Here is a 13,294-nt window from a genome sequence, read left to right as displayed (position 1 = left end):
AGCAGATTTAAAAGGATATGAGACCTTCAGGACAGACAGAAACAGAGCGAAAGAGGCGGGTGTACCGCTATACGACATCAAAAACTTTGAAGGAAATCAGATATTGAAACTATGCCACGATAAATATGAATCAGTACCTATAAGCATACCAGCTTTACACACACACACACACACACACACACACACACACACACAGCTCATAAGGACTAAGATGACAGAGTTTAAGAGATTACTAACAAGAATTGACGAGATGTTGTGGAATACAGAGAAACCAGAAGCAACGGTAACTCGGTCAGGCGAGATTCATTTTAGATTTATGGAACGGGAAAAGGGTGGATCGGATTAAGGACACAAACACGAATTCTCAGCAGGGGGAACAGCGCCTTGGCTGATGAAAGAGAGCAGGTATTTAGGCAATGGCCCTTGTGTATGACACACAGTCTGATCCAGGTTATAAACCAACCAGTGAGAACTAACATTATTCAGTTTTCACAAATGACACTTAAGGTAAATACTGTATCTCTAATCATGATATCTTAAGAGGTGTCTACTGCTCGGAGGTGGAGATAAAGATATTCAAGACATATAAATTCAATTTCTATTCTGACAGGATGAATTACAGCGAGGGATTTTATCTAACAGCTTATAGAAAATGGGATGAAATTCTCAACAGCTGAATTAAAAAGAAAAATGCATCCAGTTTTATACCAGTGCATAAATCAAATGAATACGAAAGAGTGCCACATAGTAGAATAACAGTAAAGAGAAGGATACCAGGTGATAGAAAAATATGAATGAATAGAAGAAAAGAATGGAAAACGATGTAGGGTTACAGAGGAACAAGTAGAGAAAGAAATAAGAGATGCTGACAAATAATGGAACCATACAGAAGCAGATAATGAATGACGAGAGAGTATGATTCGGGACCTTAATCTAAATTCAGAAGTTCTTTATGCTTACACGAATGAAGATAGAGAGATAGATAGAGAGAGAGAGAGAGAGAGAGAGAGAGAGGAAAAGAAAAAGAGGTTGGAACTTATATTGTAGGTGAACCCCACAATACCCTGGCAAATGTCAGTAAATCAACATAAAGACATTATTTAGTGCAGGATGGAATGTCAAGATTGACAATGAAAGTATAACTGCCTGACAAGCATACTCTTCCAGATCTATCAGCAAGATATATACATTCTGTGTGTGTATTACTGCCTGACAAGCATACTCTTCCAGATCTATCAGCAAGATATATACATTCTGTGTGTGTGTGGCTGAAAAGTGACCTCCGCACCGACGCTGGATGGAATTCCAACAGTATTTCTGAAAAAGAAAAAGAAAGGCGAAAATCAAACCTCCCACAGTGCTTTTGGGAGGGAGTATAGACCAGTCCAACGCGGTAGATATACATTTTATGGCATACATAACACCAGTACACTCAGTGAATACAGATTCCTGCCAAAGCAATGCAGACCAGTCAGCCTAATATTGAATATGATTAAATGAATTGAGACAGTGTTAAGGAAACACATAATGGTGCATCCTACTTGAAACCAACTTATAGATAAAGACCAGCAAAGCCTTGTACCAAGTAAGAGTACGCAAGACTCCAACTAATTGTTCACAGTAATGACATATATAAAACTTTTAATGAGAGGAAAGAGAATGGACACCGTTTTCAAAGATTTTCGAACTCCGAGTGATGCTATAGAAAATGGGACAAACTAGTTTTGAGGAAAGAATTGGAAAAAGAGAAAGTTCATATTGGTCGCAAATTGAACCAATTAAGATGTGCTTTACGGGCGTCACGCAAGGGACTTGTTATAGTTATATCAGACGTTGATAAGCAAGTACGAAGGAGTAGTAGAGTCAATTGTTTAGCAGATGGTACTTGAATCATGAAAACGGCGAGAGATGAAAAAGACTCAAGAAAACTACGAAGAGCTCTGGATGGTACATGTTAGTTGGCGGGGAGAGAACTTGGTGGAATTTTTATGAGAAATTTATACAAAGGGAATACAAAGGAATTCAAGCAGCAGCAGACCACTGGGTCCTCTCGAGGCTGTCTGTGATACTGGATGGTATCAGAAACTCACAGAATAGTGTGGTTAAAGTTAGAAGGCATACAGATAATACAAAGAGAATAGCCTTCACATTGTCATTTTGATTATGGAGATACAAATAATGTGAGTCGTGGACTTGAAGCAAAGTATTTATCAAGTTTATTTTTAAACTTATCTATAGTACTGCTGTCACCCACTCTACTTGGCAAATCGTTCCATATGTTAACAATCCTGTTGAAGAAAAAGTTCTTCGCCCCATTCGAAGTAAATTGTTTACCCACGAGTTTGTATCCATTACCAAAAGTAAAATCAGATGAATCGAGTCTTAAGTAATTTGAGAGATCAAGATTGTCAACGCCTTTAATCAGTTCAATTACTTGTATTAGATCAACACTTGATCTTCCCTTTTTTAAGCTAAATAGATTCAAGTCGTATGATATCCACTCCTAGAATTTATTTCTCAGTCCGTGAATCAAATCAGTAGCTCCACGCTATGCTCTTTCTATTATGTATATGCCACTTTTTAAGGTAGGATGACCTAAACTGAGCACAATATTCAAGATGTGGACGAACCAATGAACTGTGAAGAGTAAGGGTGATTTCCCTGGACCTGAATTCGAAGGCCATACTTATGAAATCAAGACATTTGTTCGGTCTTTTCGCTGCATCTGTGCACTGCTTACTTGGTTTAATGTCACCAGAGATTATAACACCCAAGTCTTTTTCCTCATTTACCTCTTACAGATGAACAGAATTCATATTGTAGCTTGCCTTTTTGTTTTTATAACCAGTATGCAAGACATTGCACTTGTTGATATTGAATTTCATACGTCACTTATGAGCCCAGTTCATCAGTCTGTCTATGTTAGTTTGTAGCTGTAGACGTTCTGGTTCATTTGTAGATGTATTTCACAGCTTTGTATCATCAGCGAATTTTGATATCTTGAAATGCGGCCCATTATCAATATCATTAATGTATATGAGAAAGAGAACCGGTCCCATAACTGATCCTTGTGGCACTCCACTTGTTACGTCAAACCATTCTGGGCCTTGACCATTAATCACTACTCTCTGTTTGTGGCCAGTCAACCAGTTTCCCGTCCATTGAAGTACAACCTCATCACTATGGAAACTACACTTTCATATGGATTGAATTAAGTCTTTAAATCTTTCTTCATGAGGATTATTTCTGAGTGACGGCACTAGTTTGGTTGCCCTTTTTTGAATGCGTTCCAATTTTTCTTCATCTTTGATAAATATGGCGAAGAGTTGGTTGGTGATGAGCGTACACCAAGCGAGATCTGAGCAAGGAGTCATAAAGAGTGAATATTGTATCCCATGTTTGATATCATTTCTGGCTATGTAGCACAGCATCCTCTCGTCTCATGGTGCTCACTCAGGTATCTCATTTTCCATACTTGTCGTTACTGATGATCACTTGAAGGTCTCTTATCATTTCCAATGCATCCACTCTCCTCTGCACAATCCTATACCTCGCAACCATGAAACATCCTTGAAACCAATATCCCTTCAAACATACCCATTTTTGTTCAGCAAGATAACGTTCTTGATTTCCAGACATTCTTCAACGCTCCCAGAACCATTCTTCGTCTACTTATAAAACGGAGAATATTGTAATCATGATTGATTGTCTTGGCTGTAATATGAAATACGTTTCATCTAGATGAAAAACCCATTTGCCATATTCATGATTATATCATTTTGTATAAAATTCTTTGGAATGTAATTTCTTGCCGTTAGCACACCTAGAATTTCAGCTGGTGAATCTCGTCTCCAGGGGTAAGTGACGTAGAGGATAAGTATAGGTTGCGGGGCGGAGAGCCGATAGATAATGCCTCATTTAGAACCACTCGTCCTTCACTCCCTGAGAGACAGACTGCCGCCCACACGCTGGATCGCTTTCGTTATGTCGTAAGATTTAACTTTACTTACCAATCCTTTCCATGTTGCTTTAGCCAAGACTGTGTAAAAGTTTAGGTATGCTATAACATGAAAGGGTATTTTGCCGTCCTAGGTATGATATATAAGACTAAAAGATTCAGTCGGGGTCGTGAAACACGACGCTGTGTAGTGAAGTTCCATGATGGTAGTGATGATCATATCATCTAGGAATTCTACGACTTTGTTTTACTAACAATTTCTACGAAAGCCAAAATAAGGCTGATGTGACACTTTGAAAAACATATTTTCTATCCCTCTTTTTTTTTTTTTTATCGGATTTGTGATAAACTTTTATCAGTTCCCCTTCCTGTAGTGATCTGTTGAATATTCTCCTGATCAAAACAGAGCAGCTTATTGTCTGATAATGTCTTTCTCTCCCGTGAGGAAGATATCTTCTGAACCACTTTGCTTGCTCGGATTTACATCATCGACATATTTAAGTCCTTCATGGCATCCAATATCTTTTATGTCCAATTTTTAGAATTCATTGCCCTGATATACGTCTCGTGCTCGTGGTATATCAGGCGAACTTTAGATGTTAAACAATGACTTGAAATACTTGTTTGGGAAGGGAAGCTGCCTCTTTGTTGTCGCTACTTAAGATGAACAGTTTTACTTAACTCAGATTCAATTATATTCAATTATATCCTTAATTTTTTGTTTTTCTTGGTTTTAACGTATCTAGAAAAAAATCATTTTGTTATTCTTCAAGCTTTTCGTGCCTCTGATTTCCCTCCTACAAATTCTTCAATTTCTTACGTACATGTCGCGATCCAGTTTGTTGACGTGTTTTTAACGTAACCCAAGAAGATCTTATCTTAGTGTGATCAGTATATTAATGTTTTTACTCATCCTACCTGACTCCTCACTTAGACAATTCATTTTCACCTTTCCAGCGAAGAAATATATTCTTAAATTTCCTCCACATTTTTCCACCTGTATCCACGTCTAAGAGCCTAATCCAGTTTATCTAACCTGCATCGTGGCTCATTTTGGTCGAAGTCTGCTGATCAAAAATTGGTTATCATCAATTTAGATTCTCTGAAATCGAAACGGCACCTTACAGTGAAGTAGGTAATGCCATGACCACTGCTTCTCAGCTTGTCACCTAACCTCGTAGGTGCTATTTAGTCTCTGTTTGTGGACATCACTAATTCTGACTTGTGAGGGTGAGGAGTGTGAGGGAGGGAGGTGAAGGACGGGGTTCATGGGAACACAGTAATGGGTAGGGTAGAGGGAGGACGAATGAGGAAGCAGAGTGGACAGATGGATATGATGGTAGACTAGAGGGTGGGGCAGAGATCGGTAGGATGAAAGACGGAGTGGAAAGAGGGGCTGAAAGGCGGGGTGAAAGGAAGGAAGGAAGAAGAGGGGCAGGGTGGAGGAAGGGTTAGTGTGGGAAGAGCTGCATGGGAGGAAGGATGAGGTGTTGAGGGAAGGGGATGGAGAATGTAGGGCGGGGTGAGAGGCTAGATGGAGGGAAGTAGGTTGAGGAGTGAGATGGCGGCTGAATGGAGGGAGGATAGGGGACGAGGTGGGTGGAAGGAGGTGGGTTAAGGGTCGAGAAGGGAGATGAGTGGGGAGAGGGAGGACGAGAGACACAATGGGGTCTGGGTGAGGGGAGGGATAGGGCTTACGGGACAGGGTTGGGACTGGATGAATAAGGGGAGAATGAGGGGCCAGGTGAGGATATTTCCTTGAAGGTTCAGGCCGCTGTTCTTAACGCTACCTCGATAATGCGGGGAAATGGCGAATATATATATATATATATATATATATATATATATATATATATATATATATATATATATATATATATCTTTCTTTTTCTTTCAAACTATTCGCCATTTCCCGCATTAGCGAGGTAGCGTTAAGAACAGAGGACTGGGCCTTTGAGGGAATACCCTCACCTGGCCCAATTCTCTGTTCCTTCTTTTGGAAAAAAAAAAAAAAAAAAAAAAAAAACGAGAGGGGAGGATTTCCAGCCCCCCGCTCCCTCCCCTTTTAGTCGCCTTCTACGACACGCAGGGAATACGTGGGAAATATTCTTAATCCCCTATCCCCAGGGATAATATATATATATATATATATATATATATATATATATATATATATATATATATGTATATATATATATATATATATATATATATATATATATATATATATATATATATATATATATAAGAAAGGAGAGATAGTATGGTTGAAGGGTGGAACCTGGGGAAATAAAGTCAGGGGTTGGTGAGATGCCAAGAGCTAAGGAAGGGGTAGCACTACTGTTGGAGCAGGAGTTGTGGGACTGTGTGAAAGAGCGTAAAGACGCGAGCTCCAGACTAATGTGGGTAAAGAGGAAAGTGGATTGCTAGAGTTAGACGATTATCAGGGTTTATAAGAGGCAAGTGGTTTGGGAGCATTCTAGTGAGGAAGTCAGCCTGGGGAAACCACGGTAAGGTCTGTGGAGCCTGGTTGTGGATAGGGAGCTGTAGTTTTCCTGCGTTGCACGTGACAGCTATAGAATGATTGTGAGCGAATGCGGCCTTTCTTATGTGTGTGTGTGTGTATATATATATATATATATATATATATATATATATATATATATATATATATATATATATATATATTATATGGATAGATAGATAACAATTTACCTTTGTGTACCCAGGATACGAACCCGGGTCAAATACTTGGCAATAACGGAGCGAAACCACTCGGCCTTGACGGTTCAACCGTCTGCTATCTCAGACCGTGTTCTATGGTCCATGAGATCCCTCGCCACCTCTCCTGACCTAATGGGCAAGGGGGAGGAGACCCCGCCGAACCCGGGCACATGGAGGTGAATTGTATACATCGATCTCGTGTGACAGTGCATTTCTCTCTGGTCACTTCGGAGTCTCCGATTTTTTCTAGACGATGATTTTGATTTTTTAAACCTCATCTCACAATTTTTATTTTTGGGGTAAAAGGATTAGTTTAGTTGCTCTTCTTTAAATTTGCTTTACCTTTCTTTATCTTTGACCAGGTCTGGTGACCAGAAGCTCCCGCTGTAACCTGAGGGGCACTGTATTGAGTGAGTATCATACACTTAGTCTTGTAGTTTACATTTCTCCTCTGAAATCTAACTTCCCATTGGCTCTATGTGTGTATCTAGGCATTGTTTACCTTATCTTAGGTTATTGCTGCTATTCATTGTAAGTCTTTTTCTTCTTTATCTTGTCATGGAGGTTTACCAAGCATTATGTGCTCATGATTCATATTGTTGGCAACACATTGCGTGACAACTTTGCTTACATATATGTCTGTAACTGTCATGTTCCTGCCAGACGCCTGTTTTTATATGTTCATCTAGCACTTTACTCATCTTAACAGTGCTAACCTATATTCAAGTAAAGACCGTCTCTAGCAAACAAACTTCTATGTCCAAAAGAATTGTCCCACAGATCTATGTAATCAAGCCCTTCAGTCGTGTAGATACTCTCTGCTCTGTCACACATGTCTAGCATTCTACCCAAACACTCAGGTCCTGCCTCGTAACTCAGAATGAGATCCGATACTACAAAAATTACTCGTGATGAGTTTATCTTCGGCTCTCTTTTGTTTTGTTTTTTTCTGTTAGCCGAGGCAGCACTGGAAACTGAAAGCCACGGTAAAGCGGTAACAGGATGTACAAACCCTTTGTGTTGGGATTGGAAACTTTGTGAATTGTTTACACCTGATGAGCAGGATGGTCTCCATGAAACACGTCGTGCACTGTTTTAGTTCTGGTTAACAACCGGAACTCGTATTGAATTGCGACTAAACCTTCATAAGATTATCATGGACTAGAGTGATCGTCAAATTATCCCATATATATATATATATATATATATATATATATTATCCCTGGGGATAGGGGATTAAGAATACTTCCCACGTATTCCCTGCGTGTCGTAGAAGGCGACTAAAAGGGGAGGGAGCGGGGGGCTGGAAATCCTCCCCTCTCGTTTTTTTTTTTTTTTTTTTTTTTCCAAAAGAAGGAACAGAGAATTGGGCCAGGTGAGGGTATTCCCTCAAAGGCCCAGTCCTCTGTTCTTAACGCTACCTCGCTAATGCGGGAAATGGCGAATAGTTTGAAAGAAAGAAGAAAGATATATATATATATATATATATATATATATATATATATATATATATATATATATATATATATATATCCTAGCTTAAGCCAGATACCCGTTTCATTGACCACCCCCTATGGGATAGATGAACAGCTGAGTTGACTGTGGACCGACTGCCACACTCAGGATTCGAGCCTATGTGCTCGACCCTTGGGGGGTGCCTGTGAATGCATCATTATTAACAGGTCTTTAGTTCCTGTCACACTCAGGGCGGATGCAGCGTCGTGTGTGTGTGTGACATGCTGGAAGATGTCGTCACCACACTAGAGTGAGCACACAACAGATGCAACCACTCGCACGTAAGGTTAGGTCAAGTCGAGGGGGAAGGGTGGAATCAGGAAGGATGAGGGGCGGAGTGGTGAGAGGGAAGGTGAGGAGCAGGGTGGAGGGAAGGAGGATGAGGAGGCAGGATGGAGGGAGGAGGGGTGAGGGGCAGGGTGGAGGAAGAAAGGATGAGGGTCAGGCGGAGGGATCGAGGCAGGGTGAGGGGTGGGGTGGAGGGATCAGGGGAGGCGGAGGGGAGGGGTGGAAGGATCGAGGGAGGGTGAGGGGTGGGGTGGAGGGATCGAGGGAGGGTGAGGGGTGGGGTGAAGGGATCGAGGGAGGGTGAGGGGGCAGGTGGAGGAATTGAGGGAGGGTGAAGGGTGGAGTGGAGGGATCGAGGGAGGATGAGGGGCAGGTGGAAGGATCGAGGGAGGGTGTAGGGAGGAAATATATGGAAAAAAAAAAACATATAAGAGGAGATCTGAATGTCCATAACGAGGTTTTCTGAATAAGAAAAATAATCTGAACATAGTGTTAGAAACGGATATTAAACAGAGGGCACTTTCCCACCCACCTCTCCCTCCGGCTCAACTCCCAGCAGGAAAGAAGATGAGAAAGAGGATATCGTGCGACATAAGGGTAGTTGAAATCGAAATTTCAGAGTTGACCTAAGGGAAAAAATTCCTCATCACCTTAATGACATACACCGTTAGGTTGAATCCTCAGTAAGGAAGACATGATTCATGGTAGACTATTGGAGATGCTCTACTGAAAACAGATGTCAAGGTAGTACATGTCTGTCCTCGATCTGAAAGTACTTGTAGTCTTTAGATTTACTACTTCTGGCAGTTGGTTGTTCTGGTGCTGCACCGTTCTGTATACCAAAGACTTGTCCACATTGCTATTACATCAGTTAACATATATTTTTATACCATTATACATAGTCTCTGAACCTCTGCCTAGAGCGAAAACAAATTCCATGTGATATCTTGTCGAAATTATTTTGAGCACTTTTATTAGATCTCGTGGGAATCTGCGCCTCTGTAGAGGGAATGATTTTGGAGGGATGAGGGGAGCGGGTGGAGGAAGGATGAGTGGAGAGGGATGGAGGCATAGATGGAGTGTGAGGGATGGAGTGGAAGGAGGAAGGATGAGAGGTGTGGTGAATGGAGGGGTGTAGGGTGAGGGGCGAGGTGGAAGCGGGGAGGAAGATTGAGAGGACGGGTAGTGGGAGGGATGATAGCGTGTGGAGAAGGAGGGAGAGAGGAATGAAGGGTGAGGGGGAGGATGTACGGGTGGAGTATAAAGGGCAGGGCATAAATGGCTCCCTCACATGAGTGGCTTCTTCATATGGGCTCCTCACATGAGTGACTCCCTCACACGAGTTTCTCTTTCACAAGTGTGGCTCTCTCACATGATTGTCTTCCTTAAACGAGTGGCTCCTTTACACGAGTGGTTCCCCCCACAGAAGTGGCTCCTTCACATGAATGGCTCTTTCATACGAGTGGCTCCCTATCATGAGTGGCTCCCTCACACCAGTGGCTCTCACACGAGTGGCCCCCTCTCATGAGTGGCTCCTTCATACGAGTGGTTCCCTCCCACGAGTGGCTCCTTCATACGAGTGGCTCCTTCACTCAAGTGAGTCCCTCACACATATGGCGTTCTCATATGAGCGGTTCCTTCGTACTAGTGGCTCCCTCACGCGAGTGGCTCCATCATATTGGCTGTCCCTCGCACAAGTGGCTCCTCGTATGAGTGACTTCCTCACACAGGTGGCTCCTTTACGCGAGTGGCTTCCTCATATTGGCTGTCCCTAACACAATTGGCTCCCTCACACGAGTTGCTCCCTCACCCTGACCCCTGTGTTGAAGCGTGAGCTGCAGTTGCTGTCATTTGGTCCTGACCATGTAAGCGTCTAGCCTGACTTCCAGGCATCTTGGTCTACAGACGTCGTCCCTGGTCATGTAAGCGTCTAGCCTGACTTCCAGGCATCTGGTCTACAGACGTCGTCCTTGGTCATGTAAGCGTCTAGCCTGACTTCCAGGCATTGACCTCTTAGTCCGGTGGTGTTAACCCTTTTTCTCTACAGGCAGCATGACTACATACGACCTCTGGAGCTGATCTCTGACCCAACCTTGACCTCTGAACTTCATGCGTTTACATATGTTCTGTCATCGTTGACCCATGACCTCTGGAATGAGCAGCGATACCCCTCTCTCAAGTCAGGCCCGGCCAAGCCTGGCCCTCGATCTCCCACCTTCCAGCAAGCGATATTTTTCCACGTAACCTCTTGGACCTCCTGCGTGGGGCTCCTGCAACTTCGACTACAGCTCTTTCGAAGGTGACTTCTTGCTCTCAGTGCTACCACTTGCAGGCAGAGGCCGGAACACCGCCCAGTGATATATTCCACTGGATATTGGCAAGTGTCTGTTGGCGGCGCTGGAGCAAGGTGGTCAGGAGGTGTTGAGACGACTCCTCTCCTCTTTTCCCTCTCTCGCTCTTCCTATTACTCCTCCTTCTCTTTTTCCCCATCTCCCTCTTCCTCCCGCCGCCTCCTCCATCTCCCGTCCGACTTGCCTGGGAGCAGGCAAATGGATCCACTAGATCAATCTAACGCCTTCAATTTCCAGAGGAATTAAAAAAGACTGCTCTCTATAATTTCGGGACCCGGGAATCTATTTCCAGATAACATCAGCTCTAACCGAGGGGATGTGGCCTGACACCCTGCCATCACACCCCTTCCTTCCCTTTCCCCTCCTATCCCCCCCAGCCTTTCCCCTCCCTTCCCATTCCCGCCCTTGCCCTTCCCTCCCACCCCCTATCCCAGCCCTGTTCTTCCCCTCCCCTCCCCTCCTAGCCGAACAATTCCCTTCTCCTTTCCCTCATAGCCCCATTCATCCCTTCCCCTCCCACTCGCAGCCCTTTCCTTCCCATCCCTTCCCCTCCCACTCGCAGCCCTTTCCTTCCCATCCCACTCGCAGCCCTTTCCTTCCCTCGCACCGCGGCCCCTTCTCTAACAACCCTTGCCTTCCCCTCCCCTAACAACCCTTACCCTTCCCTTCCCTAACAACCCTTACCTTCCCCTCCCCTAACCACCCTTACCCTCTCCTCCCCTTACAACCCTTCCTCTCCCCTTCCCTAACAACCCCTACCCTCCCCTACCCTAACAACCCTTGCCCTCCCCTACCCTAACAACCCTTGCCCTCCCCTCCCCTAACAACCCTTGCCCTCCCCTCCCCTAACAACCCTTAACCTTCCCTCCCTTAACAACCCTTAACCTCTCTTCCCATAACAACGCTTACCCTCTCCTCCTAGCACTTCTCCCAGCACTTCCCCTCCACTCCACTCACAGCCCTTCCTCTCCACTCTCCTCTTAGCCCTTCCCTTCCCTTGGCAACCCTTCCCTTCACTCCCATCTCTCCCCCCACGTCCCTACCGCCTCCTCCTCTACCTTTCTAGCATTTCCTTTCCAAGCCCTTCCCTTCTCCCTTCCCTATCAGCCCATACAGCCCCCCCGCAGGTCTTCCCTTTCCCTCCCAGCAAATCCTCTTCCTTTGCCCTCTCACCGCAGCCTTTCTTTCCCAGTTTTTCCTCCCTCTTTCAGCTCTTCTCCCTCCCGCTCAGACCTTTCCCTCCTCTCCCAGCCCTTTCCATCCCTCGCACCTCTTCCCTTCCCAGGGGCTGCTCCTCCCCCCCACTCCATAACTCGTCCCCCCAATGAGCCACCCAACCTGTGCTGCTTGAATGAAAGAAGTAATCCCCTTTGGCACCCGTGTTGAAGCACGAGCGAACTCCACCAGGAGGGTACGTCAACCATCCAACCAGCCAGCCACCCAGCCAGCCAGCTAGCCATCTCGCGCAGCCACTCAGCCACTCGCGGGGGCTCGGGAGCCAGCCAGCAGGCAGTCTCACTCTGGGAGGTTCGGGGAGTACACACGCCGAGCTCCACTGACACTGGCGCGGGGGGGTCAGTCTTGAGGAAGTCCACGAGTGTTGGAGCGTCAGTATGGGCAGCGGAGGCCAGGCTCGGCGGCCGCTGGCAGCCACTGGCACACACGGGTGACCTCTCCCTCTCTCTCTCTCTGCTTCTTTCAGTGTCTTGCCCCAGTCATGCTCTCGTGAATGAAACCTCAACACTATGATCGTATAAACACTCGTAACATGAGTTTGGAAAGCCACTCTTTAACGAAGGGTTGAGGAAAAAATGTGTACATAATGGTGGTGTGTGTATTGGCTTAAGGTGTAGCGCAGCCTGTGCAGTGAGTGTAGTGGAGTGTTAGTGAAGGCAGTGAGCAGCGGTCAAGTGCCCAACCAACATGAGATTGGATCTACTGCGTCTGGTGTTCCTACTTGGCTGCTTCCACCTGGCTCACCTCCTGGAGATCAAGAAGAGTAAGTTCTTCCTTCACCCCTTACATACCTCTCTCTCTCTCTCTCTCTCTCTCTCTCTCTCTCTCTCTCTCTCTCTCTCTCTCTCTCTCTCTCTCTCTCTCTCTCTCTCTCTATCTCCCCTAAATCGTTTCAAGACGTAAAGACAGCAGTGAGGTGAGGGAGTAAGGAGGTTTCAAACCCTCCCAAACGACTCTCATACAACCCAACCAGTCCCTTCCTTCATCATGGTGGTGTATTATGGTGTGTCCAGACTGTGTACATCATGTGACTCTCATACTGTAAGCTGCTATCATACTTCCTACGACAAAGTATTATACTTTCAGATTGCACCTATAGTACATCCTATGACCGGGTATTACACTTCCTGTGAGCAACTATTATACTTCCTGTTAGCATCTATTGTTTTCCCTACGAACAGCTATTATGCTTCCTGTGACCATCAGTTGTACTTCCTGTGAC

The 13,294-nt window shown here is 44.7% G+C and overlaps 1 protein-coding gene across 2 annotated transcripts in view; it reads left to right on the top strand.

Annotated features, from left to right (window-relative positions):
- Positions 1-13,294, top strand: part of LOC139751591 (protein turtle homolog B-like) — a 900,734-nt gene that overhangs the window by 396,695 nt on the left and 490,745 nt on the right. Inside the window, exon 5 of one of the 2 annotated variants that reach the window (XM_071667192.1) lies at positions 7,045-7,092. In XM_071667192.1, the coding sequence (XP_071523293.1) occupies positions 7,045-7,092 (48 nt within the window). Of the gene's footprint in view, positions 1-7,044; positions 7,093-12,368; positions 12,836-13,294 lie in introns of those variants that run through there. The other variant, XM_071667193.1, reaches the window with a different exon arrangement.

This window comes from Panulirus ornatus, chromosome 11, assembly GCF_036320965.1.
Source record: "Panulirus ornatus isolate Po-2019 chromosome 11, ASM3632096v1, whole genome shotgun sequence".
NCBI lineage: Eukaryota > Metazoa > Arthropoda > Malacostraca > Decapoda > Palinuridae > Panulirus > Panulirus ornatus.
This window is presented reverse-complemented; position numbering and strand designations above follow the sequence as displayed.